The sequence below is a fragment of the Sardina pilchardus genome, chromosome 4, assembly GCF_963854185.1.
Source record: "Sardina pilchardus chromosome 4, fSarPil1.1, whole genome shotgun sequence".
Classification (NCBI taxonomy): Eukaryota; Metazoa; Chordata; class Actinopteri; order Clupeiformes; family Clupeidae; genus Sardina; species Sardina pilchardus.
Window position 1 is genome coordinate 8,163,976 of NC_084997.1, and position 20,586 is coordinate 8,184,561.

The 20,586-nt window shown below is 47.4% G+C and overlaps 2 protein-coding genes across 3 annotated transcripts in view; one reads left to right on the forward strand and one right to left on the reverse strand.

Moving 5' to 3' along the window:
- Positions 1 to 6,895, forward strand: part of csrnp3 (cysteine-serine-rich nuclear protein 3) — a 32,748-nt gene extending 25,853 nt beyond the window's left edge. Inside the window, exons 4-6 of the mRNA XM_062533985.1 lie at positions 2,718 to 2,977; positions 3,868 to 4,164; positions 4,765 to 6,895. Coding sequence (XP_062389969.1) covers positions 2,718 to 2,977; positions 3,868 to 4,164; positions 4,765 to 6,186 — 1,979 coding nt within the window. The 3' untranslated portion in view covers positions 6,187 to 6,895. The remainder of the gene's footprint in view (positions 1 to 2,717; positions 2,978 to 3,867; positions 4,165 to 4,764) is intronic.
- Positions 6,896 to 8,956: 2,061 nt separating this feature from the next.
- On the reverse strand, positions 8,957 to 19,892 carry galnt3 (UDP-N-acetyl-alpha-D-galactosamine:polypeptide N-acetylgalactosaminyltransferase 3 (GalNAc-T3)). Of its 2 annotated transcripts, none has more exons than XM_062533983.1 (11): positions 19,664 to 19,892; positions 17,363 to 17,967; positions 16,231 to 16,403; positions 14,967 to 15,116; positions 14,328 to 14,562; positions 14,041 to 14,158; positions 13,380 to 13,580; positions 11,745 to 11,876; positions 11,239 to 11,340; positions 10,950 to 11,102; positions 8,957 to 10,402 (listed from the first exon to the last, which is right to left on the reverse strand). In XM_062533983.1, the coding sequence occupies exons 2-11, from the start codon at positions 17,857 to 17,859 to the stop codon at positions 10,289 to 10,291; spliced, it is 1,875 nt and encodes a 624-aa protein (XP_062389967.1). In that variant the 5' UTR covers positions 17,860 to 17,967; positions 19,664 to 19,892; the 3' UTR covers positions 8,957 to 10,288. The 2 variants fall into 2 exon arrangements, with proteins under 2 accessions (XP_062389967.1, XP_062389968.1); XM_062533984.1 differs by lacking the exon at positions 19,664 to 19,892 and adding an exon at positions 18,597 to 18,745.
- Between the last annotated feature and the right edge of the window lie 694 nt (positions 19,893 to 20,586).

The window sequence follows — 20,586 nt, forward strand, 5'->3', positions numbered from 1 at the left end:
CCAGAAACCAACCACCTGCACCTATTCTAGCAACCCCAGCAGGATACACGCGCGTTACTTAGCTCCCTGACACGCACACAGCTGGGCCTGGTGGTGTTGTCTTCTCTGACTTTCTAGGTGGTAAGCAAAGTAGCTCTCTCTCTTTATCTCCCTCTCTCTCTCTCTCTCTCTCTCTCTCTTTTTATTTCTCTCTCCGAAAAATGCTAATCTTGCGGATGGCTCTCTCTGGCGAGGGCTCCGTGGGCTGACAGGGTTCAGTTTGTCATGATAATGCTAGCGGGCTAGCGGCGGTTTATATTGGGTTACGGGTAATGGGAGGGAGCTCAGCGGGGAGGGATTGGGAGTCTCTGGAGCCGCTGTACCCACTGAAGCCTAGGGCTTTTGGGGATTAGAGCGCGCCGTGCCTGTCACTGCCAAGGAGAACAGCACAAGGACTTTGCTGTCATTTTCAGGAGGTATTGTATCACACCTTCTTTCCCTCTCTTCTCGCTGTCGAGCCGTGCAGTCGGCATTTATTTAATCCCAAGCCCCTCTTGATTTTTTTTCTTCTGAGGTTTGATTTTAATTAGCACTAAGTGGATTGTGGATATTACCAGCTTTTTGCTGACATTGGTGGTGTCAGAACAAAAACATGCCAAAAAAGCAACTGAGACATCAGCTCCCAGTATTATCAAGGCTGCCTGATTTTCTTGTGCATCAAACTGATAAGAATATTAAGGGTTTCTGGGTTTGTTTGGGTCCTTTTGCAAAAACATTTATCTGTCCCACATGATATTCCACTGCAACCAAATAAAAAAAAATACTACTTTACATTTTTATTTTGCAACACCTTCCACACTACATTAGATCATATACTGTAGTACCTGCAAAATATGCTTTCTCTACATACATGCATCTGTGAAATACAGCATTCTACTTACTCTTTAACCTAAAGAATGATGATTGATCACACCCCAGGCGTGCTTAGGCTACAATATTTACTCCAAACATCTGTAATCCTGGCCTGGATTTACTGAGTATAGCTATAATATGTATTGTTGAATGGAAAATTGATTATTCATGAACATGCTGACAATCAGTCAATAGGAAACGTACACAGCATGTGCGCTGTTTAAGAAAAGCTGACCTGTTACTCAGCTACAACATAACACTCCAACGCAACATTACCTCTTGCCAGGCCCTCTAATACAGTCTAGTCATGGCAATTTGCAACCACTCCTGAAAATAGCACTTGTCAATTCATAACAACTCCCAAAAATATATCAGTCTTTGCTTTGTTAGGGACACTAGACAAAAAGCAGTCTTTTGGCAGCAGTGTGGGGACATTGTCAAGCAGACGCCATGGTTATGTCCCATTGACAGAGTGCACTGTTTTTATGAGGGTGGGCTCTATGAGGCTGGTGGTCCCATTCGCTGTCTGTGTGCACAAGCCCCTATCCAGCCTCCCTGCTCAGACTCTTAAACCTGCTGCAGTTATGACAACCTCGTCAATTTAACTGCCCCGCACCTCCTTGCCTTTTCAGACTTTCCGTGTTCGCCACATTAGGGTCCTTATTTGAGAAATGATTTGGAGTTTATAATCTCCGTATGCCAGGCTTCACAAAAAAAGAAAGGAGCCGCACAGCAGCTGGGCGGAATCTCTCCCAGTGAGATACATCCCACTTTATTAAACGAGTCAAGCCGGTCATTGGTGGATTTCGCGGCGGCTCGTTGTTGCGTGTGGATGCGTAGCGCGGCCGCGTGAGGGACGTGCCGATTGCGGCTCCTCTGACGTAGAGGCGCGGACGCTCGGTCCTCGGCGGCACCGGGCGCTCCTGATGGATGCGGCTGTCACTCATTCCCCCCTAGGCCCTGGGCTGCGTAAGAGGGGCCCTCTCATGGCTGTAATGAAATGCATTGTCCTTATGGCATGGGGACGGGGGGGGTGGGCTGGGAGTGGGTGGGGGTGCTGCTGGAGACAGATGGCTCCCGCGTGTCTGACACGGGCGGAGGCGTTCAGCGGGGAGCGGCGGGAGAGCCTGCAGATGCAGCGCTGGGGGGTGGAGGGGTGGGGCGGGGATGCGTTCACTCGTGCCGTGCGTTCTACACGCCACTTTAATTTCACCTCCAGAGGCACAAATGACTGCCCCCCCCCTCCTCCCCCCTCCCTCCTCTCCATCCTCACGCTCCCCACCTCCAGCCCCTGGTGTGTGTTTGAAAGCTGGCGGATGAAAGGCACCGAGCGTTTGTCGCCGCAGATGGATCTCTCCCCCCGGCTCCGCCGCAGAGACGCAGGGACACGACACGGGCGCGGTGACAGAGACGGAGCGGATCTGAGGGGGGTCACGCCGGGCCTCCTGTCTGCCGCCGTGGGGCCGGCCCGCCTCGGCTCACCTCCACGCCGCACTCCATCAAACGCTGATGTAAACCAGCAGAGGCAATCAGCAGCCTCGTCTAGCATCTCCGGCCGCCGCGCTCATTAGGGGCCAGCAGACAGAGAGAGGGAAAAAATGATTACCTGAATAAATAATGAACCTGCCTCTCCTCTCCTCTCCTCACCTCACCCCTCTCTCTCCCCTCCTCTCTCTCTCCCTCTCTCTCTCTCTCCCCTCCTCTCTCTCTCCCTCTCTCCCTCTCTCTCTCCCTCCCTCTCTCCCTCCCTCTCTCTCTCTCTCTCTCTCTCTCTCCCTCCCCTCTCCCTCTCTCCCTCTCCCTCTCCCTCTCTCTCTCTCCTGCAGCCGCGTCCATCCTGAAGCGGGAGAAGCGCATGCGGACGCGGCGGGTGCACTTTGAGACGGTGACGGTGTACTACTTCAGCCGGAGGCAGGGCTTCACCAGCGTGCCCAGCCAGGGGGGCAGCACCCTGGGCATGGCCAGCAGGCACAGCTGCGTGCGCCAGTACACGCTGGGCGAGTACGCCCTGGAGCAGGAGCGCATCCACCGCGGCATGCTGCGCGACCACCTCAAGGAGGAGAAGCTCAACGCCATCAAGCTCCGGGTAAGAGAGAGACGGGGGGGACACCGGCGTGACTCAGGACCTAGACAAACACACACACACGTCATACCTCATCAAAGGTGTTGCCTTACACGCGTGTTTATGTTGATTTATTTAGCAGACGCGCTTTGTTTTATGCAAAGCTCCTGCCTTGCCAGACTTTCACACCGATGAAATTCACACAACACACACAAAGAAGAAGCAGCGCCACAGAATGACTTATTTAGGCTATACGTATTAGCATTCGATAGCAGGAGCAAGATGAAAGCCACTCATGCAGTATTTATGGACTTTCTGAAGGCTATCATATTTGGGGTGCAATTGTAGAGCGTGGCCTTATGTAACCAACAGCAAGACTCCGTCTCCATCCCTATCCCTCAACCTGAGGTAACAAAGCCATTTCCACAGCAGTTGTTTCAAGTGAGGATAAGTATACTACCATTAATATTGAGTTATCAGCACGCTTCTATTAGAAATCAGAGGAATGACTCATCAGCTGAGGTGGGCGCATGGAAATTCCATATGCGTTCATGTTTAACTTGGGGCTGCTGAGATGACTCTGCAGGGTTAATTATGGAGAGTAGGGCCCAGTTTCACATGAGGCTTAATGAGCTGAAGTGGCTGTGCAGCACACTGGTAGTACACGGTGCAAAGGGAGGATTTACTCTCAAGGTCCTTGCTGTGGTACTGTAGGCGTGGGGGCTGTTGCAGTAGATCTGCAGCCAAAGTGACATATTTAATATCATTGGACATCCTCTCTCAAGAACTTCTTGTCACACACACACACAGACACACACTCACACACACACACACACACTTCCCAGAGGCTTAAGTGCACTCGGCTGACTGGATGTGATCCTCTTAACTTACCCGTGTCTCTTTTTCTCCGGCAGCTGACAAAGAACGGCTCGGTGGAGTCGGAAGAGGCCAGCGCGCTGACGCTGGACGACATCTCGGACGACGACCTGGACCTGGACAACACGGAGGTGGACGAGTACTTCTTCCTGCAGCCGCTGACCACCAAGAAGCGGCGTGCGCTGCTGCGCGCCTCGGGCGTCAAGAAGATCGACGTGGAGGAGAAGCACGAGCTGCGCACCATCCGCGTCTCCCGCGAGGACTGCGGCTGCGACTGCAGGGTCTTCTGCGACCCCGAGACCTGCGCCTGCAGCATGGCAGGGATCAAGTGCCAGGTGGGGGTGCTCTCTCTCTCTCCCTCTCTCTCTCTCTCTCTCTCTCTCTCTCTCTCTCTCTCTCTCTCCCTTTTTCTCTCTCTCTCTCTCTCTCTCTCTCTCTCTCTCTCTCTCTCTCCCCCCCTTTCTCTCGCTCTCTCCTGCTTTCTCTCTATTGATCTATCTACCCCCCCCTCTCTCTGGTGTCTCTTTTACACAGGCAAACACAAAAACACCTACACACATGATTATTTAATTCATACAAATTTTCAGTCATGCATGTAAACACCTATTTGTGGATGGATATGAACAGGTGGTCACACACCTACAGTATTCATATCCGCTCGCCTCTATAATGTGCACATGCAGAACTTCTTATTATTGGTTTCCACTAGAAAATGTGTACTTAACAAACAACAACAGCTGTTTTGTGTTGAAACTGTGTTATGATATTTTGGCATTAAATGGATCATTTGGTCAGCTTTCACGTTATGCACAGGTCTTATTCTCTCCCAGGCCTGGTGTGTGTTAGCCTTTGTTCAGCCTAGTGAATCTTAGCCTGTCACTCCTGTCCAGTGGATGTGGTCGGCCACTGAAAGCTTGCTCTTTTGCTGTGCGCAGGTGGACCGCATGTCCTTCCCCTGCGGCTGCACCAAGGAGGGCTGCAGCAACTCCACGGGCCGCATCGAGTTCAACCCCATCCGCGTGCGCACCCACTTCCTGCACACCATCATGAAGCTGGAGCTGGAGAAGAGCCGCGAGCAGCAGCAGCAGCAACAACAACACCATCAACAACAACAACAACAACAACAGCCACAGCAGCAGACAGTCCAAGGGCAGGTCGCCTCTGGTAACGGTTACCACGGAGAGAGCAACGGACACTGCGGCCCGTTGGTGGCAACGCAGTCGCAGCACGGCCTGGAGTTCTCTCTGTCCGATTCTGTCCAGCAGACGGCCATCATGCACTTACAGGCGGCCGAGGAGATGGACGAAGGGATGGAGGACGAGGACGATGAGGAAGAGGAGGAGGATGACGAGGACGACGAAGATGATGATGAGGAGGAGAACGACGAGGATGAAGATGACGAGGAGTCGGAGGAGAACAGCAGCATATGCAGCGGCCTGTCCGACTCCAGCACACAGAGCCTAGCCGTCAGTGACTCTGAAGATGAGGAGGACGATGATGATGAAGAGGAGGAGGAGGAGGAAGAGGAGGAAGAAGAGGTGGAGGAAGAGAAGCAGGAGGACATCCAGAAAGGGCTGAATAGTACCAACACAACCAACACCACCAACACCACCAACAATAACACTACCACCACTAACCACAATGTTAACGCTAACAGCAACAGTAATGGGCTGAGTGGCACCAACAGCAATGCTAACTCCATCGCAACCGCACCTGAGACTCTCTCAGAAGCTCAGTGCTACACAAATGGCACAGAGGCGCAGGACAGAAACACCAACACCAACACCAACGGCAACACCAACGGCAACACCAACGGCAATGAGTATTTTCTGAGCCCCGCACCCAAGTACTATCAGATGGAGAACGCTGCTGCTGCTGCTGCTGCCACCATAGCTCCGGCCAATCAGGAGGCCTCCCAAGAGTCGTCCACATTCCAAGACAGGATTGCCAAGGGCAACGGGCCGCTGTTGCCGATGCCGTTCGCCGCGCCTCCCGAGCAGCAGTACTCCGACTACGCGCCGCAGACGGACGAGCCGTTCACCAACGGCCACCGCTTCACCACGCTCTCCAACGGGGGCTCCTCCGCCACCGCGGTCACCTGCGGCTCCTCGGAGCCGGATAAAGCCCCTCCGGCCAAGGCGGCCTTCGGCAACCAGGCAGGACAGCTCACGCAGATTGACTTTCAGAACTACCTGAACAATAACGGACACGACCACTACGCCACAAACGGCAACTGCTTCGGGCTGGAGCCGCTCGGCTCGGAGGCCGCGCACAGTCTGCCTGAGGTGCCGGTGCTGCCGGACGCCGCCAAGGCCCCTCCGTTGCTAGAGAGTCTCCAGGAAGTGACCCCCGTCTAGGAGACACGGTCTGTTTAAGAACTACTTTCATCAATTTATCGTTTCATTGGGATGTCAGAATTTATGAACATTCGTTTCACTTGTTCAACAAGTAACAAGCTAATAACTTGCACATTGATATTTTGGGTTTTATCACGTATGTGATATTACATGATGGGCAGTGGGTCTATAATATGAAATATATGACTTTCTTATGACCCAGGGAAAAGAAATAAAAGCTGAAAAATTAACGCAGTTGAGAAAAACTGTAAGCTTTAGGCCTGTGCAATGTATCTTGTAATTTCAGAAGTGAAAGTTCTAGTTTTCATCTGATATTGTGAGTAGAACTTTTCTATGTCTATGTGTGAATAGTGCAAAAAAAAAAAAAGATTGTCGCAGTTTAATATGGTCTGATGTATGTGTTTACTTATGATTGTTTTGATAAAGCATGTCATTTTTTTAAGCATTTTTGTTGGCAAATGATGTTTTTATATTAAAAAGAAAAACGCATTAATGTACCGTTTAAAGAATCATGCCGTTACATATGTAAATCATACTTTAAGTGCGTTTTTAAAAGCATGACACTACGCTCTGAAAATTTAACCTCTCCGCCTTGTGTTACTGATCATACCAAACACTAAAAAAACAAAACAAAAGAGTAAATTCATACGACATATTGCACTTTTGATGGGGATGGGGGGACAGATGCCATTACTGATCTCGAAAATCATATTTGTGCCATCTATTTGTGTTGTGGTGCTTGAGTCCATACGCTCAAGAGAAGTGCTTAGCTCGGGAACTGTGTAGTGGATTACTTGATGGTGTATACAGGGATTTCCTCTCCAATGCACTTTGAAATGCATTGAATTTAACCTGGTGTCAGTTCAACAATGGAACAGTATTGTAAAGCAGAGAAACTGTGAAGCAAATCTTACGTGAACTGCGGGAGGTTAAAAAGAATGAGGAGGCTGCAGGTGGATTTAGAATAGAACAAAGAGTAGAATAGGCTACAAATTATGAAAATTACCATTGAGTGAAACGATATTGAAAATGATTGACAATAAATATCATATCTGAGTTTATTCACAGTTTAACAACAGGTCCTGTGTCGACACATAAAGGGTTTTTTATTAACACTAATCGGAACGTGAAGTGCAATAGCATATGTGTTTGTGGAGGGGAAGCATATGGGCTCCAAGCAGAGGCGTTTGAGGTCACCGATGCAGCCCCCACAAAGCATCTGTGCAGTTTTATGAAGTGAAATGCTCCACTATGCATCTCGTTGAGTTCTCATCTCGTCCCATTTCATCTCCCCTCCTCAACAGCAGTGGCTCATTTACACAATAGCCTCTTGATAGGCTCTCAAGACTGGACAATCAAACGCTCTCGTCGGCCCTGCGCATCACCACAAAATAAACAGGGCCACTATCAATTAACAGTATCGTGACTGACAAACACCTACTGTAGCTATTCTTGTTTGGAAATAATGACATTTTTATCTTTAATATGATAATACGTTTACGTGACTCACAACATCATAGCGAGGTGATGTTCTGCATCGGAAAAGGGAATTATTGGGTGTTTCCCAATAGACAATTGCCTTGACTGTGCTTGATGGTGTTTTGGGCCCCCACTGTCGACTTCAAGGCAGCACTGCCTCCGGCGACTTCAAGCGCTGCCTGGCCTAACCCTGACCCTAACCCTAACCCTAGCGCCGTCCAGGCGGCGCTGCCTTGAAGTGGATGGCGGGGGCCCAAAAGACCAAATCTCCTTGACTGCGGTACAGTAGCACATAAAGAAACAGAATGCCTTGCTTTTCTTCTTCTGTTGCTCTGTCAACTCAGTTTGCTGTTGTTTGCCGCTTGACAAACTCCTGTGTGTTCTTCAAGCTTCCCATTGCCTCTGCTGCAGCGTTTGAGTGTATGATATTGTATAGCTATCAGGCGCACAGTGCCTGGGGGTTGCTTAGTGCCAAAGCCTTCTAGCACAGGCTACACTCATTGACATTGTATCCAAGTTAGTAACTCTGCTGTGTTAGTTGTTTTTTTGGTATTTATTATGAATGATCCAATTAAATATGTATTTATTGTGGTTTACTGAAACTGTATGTAATTGAATAAAACACATTTTTCTTAAATGTGCTGTAGTCATTGTGTTATGAAGACAAAAAAAAATAATGAGATGGCTTATCACAGTGTAGTGATATTAATACAGTTCATCATATTGTGTGTTTCTGTATGGTTGAAGTGCCCATTTTATAAGCCTATAGGCATAGGCATAAATCATCTACTTTAATCAACGATCAGTCTATAGTTGTAAAAAATGAACTGCATGGATTAGTTGAATACCTATACTTATTCATGGGAATACGATAGATCAACTAACAGTAGCCCTATTATGTTATGTATTGTGTTGTGCAACTGATTTGCCAGGAGCCATAACCTAAAATCAATTAATTTGGCATCAATCGCAGCAACGGGCAATAAAGATATTTACCAGAGCGCCCTCTGCTGTTTAAATATGAAAACTGCAAGTCAAAAAGAGCAGCACTGTCGGCTGGTTTTTAAGCACATAATTAGGCCACATACTGTACATTGTCTGCCAGAATAGCAGAAAATGGAAACAATAAAATGTCATGAAACACCTGTAACTAGGTAAATAAACAGCAAGGGGTCCGACCAAAGGCATCAGTTCGATCCATTTATCTTCTCAGATAGAACACTTGGAAGATGTGGACTAAAGTAAAAGGATTTCCAGTATTCACAATCAGATGGTGCCAATTTATTCAGCACAAAATAGGCCTGTTTATGTCTGCTTGACAAGGCGTAACAGCCAGTGTGTCTTCACGAGCAGATGTGGAGCAGTGGGAAGGCTACATGTCGCATTCAGCTCGTGTTCTGATTGCAGCACAACTGTCATTCAGCACAGGCCTAAGGTTACTGGGGGGTCAGTCGTGACTTGTTTGGTGTAATCACAGGACTTCACTCTCACTCTCTCAGAGCGCAATCCACCGGGTAAAACCGATTTCGCATGCACGTCAGATGGGCACGGCATGTCCTTTCAACGGGCCATCAGTGAAGGCAGACATTTGTGTAAAGGCATCAACGCCACTGGAATGCTTGAGTAGAACCCTGTTTGCGTGACTCAGGAAAATAAACCATAATATTAGATGTGCAAAACAAAACCTGACAGATAACAAGGGTCCTTTATCTCATAATGCTAGAATGTTCTAGCTAAAACTGAAAAGGTTGAATATTACTGTAAATCTGACATACAAAGGAGTGCAAAATAGACTTCAGAATAAGTCCAGAGAGATGAAACATTTTTTCCTTAAAAAATTTACTAAAATCTCAATCTGACAGACAAACAAAAACCTTTTCACATATCATCACCCACCCTCCAAAATAAAAAACAAAGGGAACAATGAGTGAATCAGCAAAATCTACACTGTAAACTGGACACTGCATGAGGGTCCAAATCATGTTAAACTCCATTTATCTTACAGAACCACCAAGGAAATGTTTTGACAATGGGTCCCATCTGCCACTGAAATATCTAAACAATGTCAAAATGAAATGTTCTTTTATCAACACTTAAAAGCAATCTTTGGTGCTTTGCACAAAATAGTGTAACAGTTTCAATTGAAGATTCCCTACCTTTCAAAGTTTGCAGTCTTAAAAACAAAACAAGGGGCATGTCACCTAAGTTGACTGACTGAAACATGTAGGACACATCTTCAAACATAAAGAAAGTGGAGAACCTCACTGAAATGATAAGGATTTTCATCAGTTTCATCTAAACTCCTAAGACTCTGTGAACTTCATCATAAACAATTTGCTTACAAATGTTCAAATGTACAAAATGGTAAAAAAAAAAAAAAGAGCACACAAAAGAAGAAAAATAAATCGGCTTCAGTCCAGCTCAGTTCTGTTCCAGCGTACACTGTGTGCGTCCTCCCTGAAGGCACTTTCTGTGTTCATATGGGTGTTTTTGTAGCTTCCACACTCCCAGCAGCAATTATGTAATATATATAAAAAATAAATTAAAAATCTGAATCTGCAGTTCAAATGTTCATCCTCAGTGACTTGTGCTGGCAGGCCTGGGCCAGAGACCTCCACAGGGTTCAGGTGAAGAGCCACTGCTGGTATCGGTCCGCAGAATTGCAGGGCACTAGAGATGGATGTTCGTACCGAGCGCTTAAACACAGGTTCCACCCAGGGTTGAAAAACATCTGATTCTGAACGGAGCATGAAAAAAGGAGGAAATTATATATTAGTCATAACACTCATGAATGCATTCCCCCATTACCAGTTTATGATCCAAAGTGTACATGTACGAAAGGGCACTGCTCACATTAAATAATACATTTTGTAAGACACTGTGAGCCAGAGTTCAGCAGCTGACAACATGAATAAAATAAAACATCAGGAAGATCAGGTAATGTAAGACTGTTTTAAAAAGCACAAGTCATCTGGGAGGGCACTGAATGTAGGCAACTGTGTTTGTTAACATTTGTTGCAGGCAAGGCTGGTGTGACTCAATCTGGAGACAGACTGAGGCAATACCACACAACTGTCCACAAAGAGCTGCCTAGTGATTCTGAGAAATGGCGGTGTAACATTACAACTAATACAGGCGCTGACAGAAAGGTGAACCGGGGGGGAAATCATTTGTGTGTGTGTGTGTGTGTGTGTGTGTGTGTGTGTGTGTGTGTGTGTGTGTGTGTGTGTGTGCGTGTGCGTGTATGTAAGTGTATGTATGTGAGAGTGTCTCCAGTCGTTTACCTCCTTGAATTCCCACTTCTGCTCTCCTCCCACAAATGTGCTGTGACCTTTGAACTGGCACTCCTCCAGCTTGACTGTGCGCTCCGTCCCATGTAAACACAGCTCCTTCTGAACGTTGTGCCGGACCTCGTGACGCGTCGAGTACTCAAAGTACTGAAAGAGGCAAACAAAAAGGTGTTTCATTAAAACACTCTCTCCGAACACAGTCACCCTCCACTCCTTAAATTAAATGCATGTAGCTCAATGTGTGTGTGTGTGTGTGTGTGTGTAGGTTATTGGCCTGGCAGACCTGGTTGCCCCCCATGCCGTGGCAAGGGTACATGATCAGCTGTTTGCCTCCCTCGTTGTTCTCTCCGGCATCCAGACAGGCGTCTTTGCCCACATTCTTCACCTAGAGGAAATGGCAGAGAGGGAATGGAGGGAGGGGGAGGAGAGGAGCAAAGAGGAGGAGGAGGAGGAGGAGGAGGAGGAGGGGGAGAGGAAAGTGGGGTGAAAGTCAGTGGAAATGGGCTCCAGTAATGCGCAAGCTGTTCAAACAGTGGCTCGCCTCGTGGCCTGGGTGGCAGGGAGTGCTCTCTCGCTCCGCTCTCCACACTCAGCGCAGCGCGCCAGACTCACAGGATCTCTGGAGATGCTCTGAGCTAAACCACAACGGGCAGATGGAGCTGGCTGTGGCTGGGTTAAGACACGGATAAAGAGAACAAAAAGAAAGAGAAACGGAACGAGAGAGAGAGAGAGAGAGAGAGAGAAAGAGAACAAAGAGATACAAAGAGAGAGACGAGATGGTGGACTCACTGCGCCAAACTGCAAGGGATTGAGATCTGGCATGAAGACCTCGGGGTAGACGTGCTTCAAATACCAGGAGAAGCTCTTGCACTGCAGTCTCTCCCGGAGGTCCACGCGGCGCGAGACATCGCCAAACGACTTCTGTGGAAACAATCACAGTCTGAGCGAGGACCTCCATTACAGGTCACACTGCCCCCCATCCTCCCCCCCCCCCCCCCTTACCTCCGACTCCCTCAGTCCTTCACCCTCTCCCTCTCTCCCTCTCTCCCTCTCTCCCTCTCTCCCTCTCTCCCTCTCTCCCTCTCTCCCTCTGTGGAGGGGCAGGGAAAGCTTCCATCACCACTCAGTTCCACCACATCCCACCCCCACCCCACCCCACCCTCTCTCCCTCTCCCTCTCCCTCACAGGCAGTCTAGTTTAATGTGGTCGGTGGTGGACGAGGCCAAGCAAAGCAACCCCTTTTCTCGGCTGCATTTCATTCAATAATGTCCTCCAGGCAGAAAAGACAAGCATATTTATACCGCGTGAATCACATGTGCCGGAGCAACTGCGGCAGCCTTTGTGGAAACGCAGAAACGTAGAGCCGAGGCTTTGCATCGCTGATCTTAATCAAGAGATGCAAATTAAATAAACAGCTTTGAGGTTACAGTACATACAGCTGGTGTGATATTTACGTAAGCATGTTTCCAAAGATGCAAATCTAGCTTCCAAAACAAATTAAGAGTCCAATGCAACTGTCAAATAAAAAGCAACATACAATAAGGCTGTGGTTTGATCCTAAGCTCACACTAATAAACTGTGGGGGAGCTGTGTGACACACAACTGGCCTGAGAACAGCAGCGGGGTGTTGGTGGTAGTAGGGTGGTGGGGGGGCAGTGGGAGTTTGAGTGACATTTGTGCACACAAACATTCCCTGGCCCTGCTCCAGTTGCATGTGCATTCCACAGTGTTCCTGGCCACTCAGCAGCACACGGAGAGAGCTGGGAGCGCTGGGAGCGCGCTCCCCTCCGGCCTCCCCAGTCAGCTGTCACTTAGGCTCATCTCCCAGCCCACTCAACGGGGCCCTTGTGCTCTCCTCTCTCACCGGCTCACAACCGGGCGCCAGCGCTTCCTGAACAACGACACCAGTTTATTTACCGAATGTTTCTGTCACATGTTTAAGGCCCGGAGCGTTTGTTGGCTCCCACGCGAGTCATCCTATAGGTCATGACGGTGTCCGCCTGAAAGGCGGAGGGAAAACATTGACAGACTGCCTCGCCTGAGGGATCAGGCATACATTAAAGAATCGCAGCATATCGCTCGGTGTTTGTGCTTCGCTTAGACTTTGTCTAGACAGGACAAAGTCTTCAGGAGCCAGCATGTGGCTGCACAAACCGAGAGCTAGCAGGCAACTCAGTATAGAAACACGAAATCATCCAAGTGTCCCACTGGCCCTGCATAAAATAGCTAAAGGATGGCCGTTTGATACATCATTTTATCATGTGTCTCATTTAGAAGACAAAGTAGCCCAGGCTTGGTTATGTAAATGTTTTGACTTGCAGCGAGCACTTAATCTTCTGTGGAAACAGCAGGGGGCTTCAGAGAAGCTTCCGGAAAACTATGAAAACATAATGAACGGCAATGAAAATGTAATGAAACACGTACCTCCTTGGCCATCTGGGCAGCCTGCTGGTTCCTCCGGTAGAAGATCTCCTTGTAGCTGTCCATCCAGACCTCGGCCAGACGCACCTGGTTGCGGGCGATGACCTGGGTGCCCTTGGGGAAGGTGTGGGGGCTCTTGGTGCGGAAGACGTGGCCCACGATGGAGCAGGGGATGATCTCCAGCTGGCCACCACACTGCCACACCTGCGCGGGAGTCATGGCAACAGCAGCAGACATGATCAAGCGAGGCTCGCTTTCCAAAGGGCACATCATCATGAACAGCACAGAGGCACAGTACATTAACAGGAGTGTGGACAACATTACTTAAAAGGCCTTTTAGCACACTTCCCCTTAATGAACAGCAGTGTCCTCATATTCAGGAAAAATATAATTACATCTCTTATTGATGGATTGGCAATCAGATTTGGCATCCTGATTAGTTGGTCTTAATCCCTGATTGTCTGAGAAAACACTAATAGTCCTACTCTACTCTCTTCCCATGGAGCAATGAGATGCATCATAAGTCAAAATATATCAGTAAAGAAGATGTACATGGCAATAAGGAAAAACAATGTCAGTGTCAACACTGCATCACGCCACAATGCTCATATGAATAGCTGTCACACTGCCCCCAAATGAAAAGGCATTCATATTACAAACATACCCTGAAGGACATCTCAATATTTTCACCTCCCCAGATTTCCATCTCCTCATCATAACTCCCAATATGGTAGAAGTAGTCCTTTGAGATGGAAAACAGCCCTCCGGCAAATGTTGGTGTTCTGCAAATTCAAATAGATGCCTATTATTAGATTATTTCAGGTTACCTTAAGTTCTAAATGAAAAACAACTACGGGCAGAAAATGAATCCTTCCTTCCAACTACACCCTTTTTTTCCCCAACTGCACTTTTAGTGTCTCAGCACGTTAGTGATCTGTGAGGAATGTTCACCTGATGGGATACGTCTCATCTTTTCGCCTCTGTTTCTCGTGATCAGGTAAGGTCTCCCAGCCAAAGGACAGCCCCCAGTCAAAGTTGCCTCGGTTGTGGTTCTGCCCATACGGCGAGGGCTTCACGAACTCGAACGTGTCCAGGTGGATGGTGGTGATGTCGGGGCTCACCACAGCCGTGTAGTTCTCCGCTATCCTGGCCAGCAAGGGCTCCAGCCAGCCATGGAAGCACTCGCCTGTTCCAATGATGCACAGCCATTATTACCCAGCACACATAAGCCCAATCTAGCCACACTGCCCTGTCTATCAGACAAAAGGGGAACACTGTGGATCTAGACTTAGATGCCTGCAGCTAATTAAATGAACCAAAAAGACCAAAGAACACAAAACAAGATATAAAAAAAAAGAATTGTAGTTTGTTTTCAGTAGCTTTGGGAGCAATATTTTCTCAACGGCTGGGATCGATATCTACTCTCAATAACAAATTAGACCAATAGCTCTGAGGCTTTGCCTGCTGCTTACAGTAGATGGTTTGTACCAGATACAGTAGGCGAGCTATGGCACCCATCCATTCAAGGATAGGTGTGTCTTTAACATAACAAGCCACAGATGGTGTGACCACGACAGAGGTTCCACTTACAGTGGGCGTCTAGGAAGGTGAGAACGTCCCCGGTGGCCACCGACGCACCCAGCAGTCGGGCGGTGATCAGGCCCTTCCTCTCGTGCTGACGCACCACGTGCACGATGTGCAGCCTCTTCAGATACTCATCCAGGTCCTCCCTCAGCCTCTCTGCACAGACACAACGGCGGCATCGGTCATGAGCACAGACTGTGGGGGCTGTAAACTGGCCTCTCAACAGTCACAGTCTCTGTGGAATGCTCCATTCAAAGTCATCACTTCTGTGGGAACACTGTCATTGTTCACTGACATTTTTCTCCACTAGGATGTCTAGTTTACTCATGCCTTCATAAATTACATCACTAACATGCCAGTATTGAGCAAGACACAAACCTCCCATTACAAATGTGTTAGTCAGCTGAAATCTTTGGCCAACTGAATTGCGGTAGTCCTTTGTGGAATGAGCTCTGTGTTACTGTAGGTCTGGCTGCATTCTTTGGAAGCTGACAGGGAGAAAGAGAGAAAGGGGGTGGGGGGGGTGGAGGAAAGTAAACGACGGAGAGGGAAAGAAGAGAAAGAAGGAAAGAGAGCGATAGAAAGGAGAGAAAGGGAGAGACACACAGATTGCCTGGCTTCCTTCCCTGACATGGCCTGCTGCCAACTCTGTCTGACCGGTCCCTCCTGCAGGAGAGTCATACAATAGTTTTATTGCTGTGCGCTAATAGCAGCGTTGTTCCCTCCAAATGAGTGTGGGCCAGGCCCATACTGCAGGCTCTGTACACACATCTAGTCTCCCAGCCTGGGAGCGCTACACTCCGACTCAGAATGCCCTCACACACAGACTCATTATTGTCTCTTCCCTTAACAAACACACAGCATCTACTTCTTCATTCTTCATATCTTTCTCCTTTGTGTCTCTGTCACACACACACACACACACACACACACACACGGTAAATGGTCACAGCCTTGCGAAGAAGCCTCAGTAAATCCATTCTCCAAAAAGAGACGCTTCCTGCTCTAACCCCAACCACTGCGACCGCTCTTTCACACGCAGCCAGGGCCGCAGACACATGTGTGTGTGCTCCACGGCACAGCCACGAGCGAGCGAGCGAGCGAGCATGCCGCCCTGCGGGTCTGGCTGTAAGCGGAGCTCCCCAAAGGCAGGGTGGTCCGTCTCCCGCAGGCCCACTTCCCGACCGCCCGCCCGCCTGCCTGCCTGCCTGACCGCCTGCACCTCTGCCCCTCCCTCCACCTCCTCCTCCACCCCTCGCTGCTCGCTCACCGTCCTCGCTGGCGTCGTCCACCAGGATGATCTCCTTGAGGAAGATGGCGGGCGAGGAGTGGAGCACGCTGTAGACGGTCCGCAGCAGCGTGCTCCAGGCCTCGTTGTGGAACACGATGATCACGCTGGTGGTCATCAGCGGGGGGCAGCGCTTGAACTTCTGCTCGATGCACCTGGGGAGGGCAGGAGGAGGAGGAGGTATACATGGCACAGGGTTGCCTTCTCATTCACAGCAGACTGAAATGTCCTGGCGCTGAAGCTCTGAAGCTCTGCTTTTCATTGCCGTGCACCTACTGTGACATCCTTTTTACAATTCAATTCTCAAATAAAATGCCACCAAATGTGGTGTAAATTACTCCCCATTAAAAAATCACAGGAACGGGAACAGACTTGTTTAATTAGCCAAGCTAAACACAGTCTTTCTCTAAGTTCAGCCACATTAACTGGTCTGGCATGCCGAAACAATGTTTCAGGAGAGCCCGCCTGTGGTTTCAGTGAAATTTCTTATGTAACTGCAGACAAATATAAGAGGCATGTCTGGGCTGTACATTTATTTCTGTTAGAGGCAGACATATGGAGCATTTGTACTGTTCTTTGATCTATGCTCTTTTGATGTGCCATAGCTCTGCACTCTAAAAGGTGACCACAAAGATCCTCATAGGAAATTATGAATGATTGATATTACCCATTATAACACATCAGCATACTCTAAGCCACTAGATGGTGCTATATCTTTAGTTAAAGCCTCATTCTGACATTTCTATAGGGTCGATCTTGCACTAGGCCAATAAAAGGTCAGAGTATGGCTATATAAAGTGAAGAAAACAGAGTATAACACATTCTCATCAATGTAAACACAGGAATATGACTTAAATGTCCCTTTTACCACTCCACATATTTACTAATTCTGTATCCTGATATAAGTTTAGTTTACAATCTGTTATTCTCAACAACCACAATTCATCTAACAACCAAAGATGAATCACCTTTGTGAGTGACTGAATATAATATTCAACTACACTTTGAATATTAATATGACTTTCAACTTTTCCTTACCTACAAATAGCTGAAAGGGTAAGAGTGTGGGTGTCTGTGTGTCTGTGTATTAATGAGTGGGGGAAAAAAAACTTACTCTGGAGGTCTGGTGTCTGGTCCAAGGTCTCGACTGAGGGAGATGCGATCACTGGCGTACAGGTTGAAGCAGTGCTTGGCTTCACCCTTCTCTTTCTCCTTCATTTCGACCGGGCCCAGGTTCTCCGTGTGGAAGGGCTTCCCCGATGCCCCGGGTGCACTGGGGTCTTGGGGCGGGCGCTCGAGGGCCGGCCTGAGCTCAGCTGCGGTGTAGTGCCCAGGCAAACATGACTGCTCACCGGGTACCTCGGGCTGATGGACGGGAGCTTTGATCTGCATCTTTGGCATGGAGTCCCTGAAGTTATTGACCGCCCCGATGACCATTCCCAGCACAGCGTCCCGCTTGACCACAATCTCCTTCAGCCACGGCTCCTCCTGAGGACCCTGGCTGACCACCTCCCGTTGGATCAGGAGCAGAAATGTGACAAAGACCAGGGCAACAATGGCGAGCTTCCATGGGTGTACACGTCGCCTCAGGAGTCTACGAAAACCACTCATTCTCAACTTGGCAAAGTCCAGGAAAATACGATTAAGGTCCTCTTAGAATGCAGAAGACACACTTTTGCCAGAGTCAAAGCTGGTTAGAAACATCACTGGTGGGTAGACCTTTAAAAATAGAGGAATAAAGCAAGGACTGTGACAGTGTGCCAAAAAAATTCAATGAAGTTACATTCTTTGTTTTTAAGGGATTACTATAAAAATCCAATTCCTGAACATTTCTAAGGTAACAGTTTATGCAAACTATTAAGTCATTCAACCGGTCTTCAATATCCTTCTAATCCAAGAGTAACATTTATACTGATATTTAAGCCTACTTAAGAATGACAGAAAGAATTCTTCCTGTGAGTCATTATCCACATTAACAACCAGCAGATTATTTTTAGTTTATTGAAAGGAAATGACCACCACTGACTTTCAGGCTGGTTTTGAAAGACTGAAAGTCAGTGGTTGAAAGTTGAAATTAGATCCTGGAAAAAATCTGAACGACATGACATACAATCGAAGACCTACCGAAAAGTCAAATACTGAACTTTCCACTAAAAACAATAACAGGCTAGGTAACCTACTCATGTCATTACACCCTGTGCTGTGACGTGCTGGTCCTTTTTTGAAGAGGCAAAGCACATACCCGGTTTAGTGTTGATGTAACTAAGCGTGCCAATGCACAGGTAGCTTTTAAAAAACATACACTAAAATCAGACAAATTCTACCAAATTACTTTGCTGAAACCTTACCAAATATGTCACTGAAAAAGATGATGGAAAGTAGCTTCTATTGTCACCAAATTCGACGAAAACCAGTCGAGGTCCATCTCGCTTTGGAACCCATCAGCTGTGATAAACGTAGCCTAATTCCTCAACAGTATTCCGCTCAGATTTGGAAATCTTTGCATAGCACTTCCGTCTCGGTGGATCCAGGTGTGTTTCTCTCAGGTAGAGGGTGGAGACCACTTGACACGCGTGCGTAGACTGCTGCCTACCCCTTGGGCTCATTTACAGAAGGTAATAACAGGGTTCAGGTGGTGACTGTTCTTGTAAAAATTCCTTAAGGTTTTAATGCCTAAGAAAATCATATGTGATTCTGGACTGTGGCCACCTCGGATAGGTTATTTTAATAGCCTACAAACAATTTGACTGTTCCTATCTTTACACACAGCAAACACTCAAAACGGGAATATACTGTAGCAAGGAGATCATTTTGTCAAGACCGGAGTGTTTCCTCAGGGCATTTTCGCTGTGGTAGAAAAAATAGCTCTACTTATAACCCTCACAAACTTCATCGTATCAAAGGTAGAGTAAATAATAAAGATTGACTTGCATACTTATGTTAGCCCTGGACAATAGCCAACTCACCAAGACATCCGACCTAAGTAGCCTATCGGTCAATTCTTATACTAACAGGATTTACTCAACCATGCGTTCAATGAAACTGTTGCTGGGATACAAATAGTTGGAGGCACGTATGGCTCTCAGACAAACCGCGTCAAATTGGGGTAGACTATCTCAAAATATCGACCAAAGGGATAAGCAGGCTATTAAAGAAATTGCATTGCTTTGGCAAAAAGAACTCAAGATTTTTTTTTTTATCGCATAGCAGTTCACGGAAAGCAAAAGAAGATTTGTCACAAAACTGACTTAACCACTGCCATAAATGTGAGTAGCAAAACGTGAATGAAAGGAACTAAAAGCAACATCACCAAGTGGAATGTCAAATTTATGGTGATAGCGGGACAGTTCATACAGTAGGCTAGACATTAGCGACAATTTACTGAGACACAAGCTCCACAAAGTCATCTTCTTACCGAACACGTTGGGCTGGTGTAGCCTATATGCCGAATCCATGTTCGCGTTTAAGTGTCATCAACATGCAGTTGTTCTCAAACTTCTCCGCGCTCCTTCTTGTGAAGCCCATGTGATCGTGGTCCGTGAGGAAAGTTATCAAATACCTCAAACCAATAAAGATAAGTAAAATACGAAGTGCCGTGCCTTCTCACTCTATCTACTGGTACCTCTACCGCACAGACGCCCAGTGGTGCTGGGGGTAAGAGAGCGCAGTGATAGGACTTCGCTGAAATCAGGAATATGTCAGTTCCCATGCATTGCATAGAACTGGTAGCGGTCAAATAGATTTTTCAATACGACCACTAAATACATTAGTGTAACATAACAAGGCATCAAATAATATCTTTAACATATAGTGGAATGCTAAACATTAGTTTCACAGAGCAGGTTAAATATTGTTGTTGTTGTAAGAATTGGTATAGGCTACAGAGTGTGGAATAATATGCAAGTCCTTGGTAAGCTCATCAAGAATGACAATAGGAGCGCTCATCCGAATCTTCACAAGTCTTCACTTCCTTGTGAAGGGGGGTTGTCCAGGAGTCACAGTTCAAGAGCCTCCTTTAATTAAAATGGGAGTCATCCTCTTTTCTGTAGAAACTCCTACCTAAATATATCTCAACTTTATCTTGATTGCATACAACAAAGCCAAAGCTGCAATTTAAGCGTTTTTCCCCCTCTTGTATCCTGCTCAGCGCAGACCTTGCTTGCGCACTGTTTCAAAGGGCATAGGAGATTGACAAAGTGCGAAAAATTCACATTTTAATCGAATGTGAATACTGAAAGAGTATTAGCTTCTGCAATAGGGATGTTGACACTGGTTTCTTTAGATTATAAAGTAATGCAGATAGATGTATTGCGGTAGATGTATAGCCTCACTAGCTTT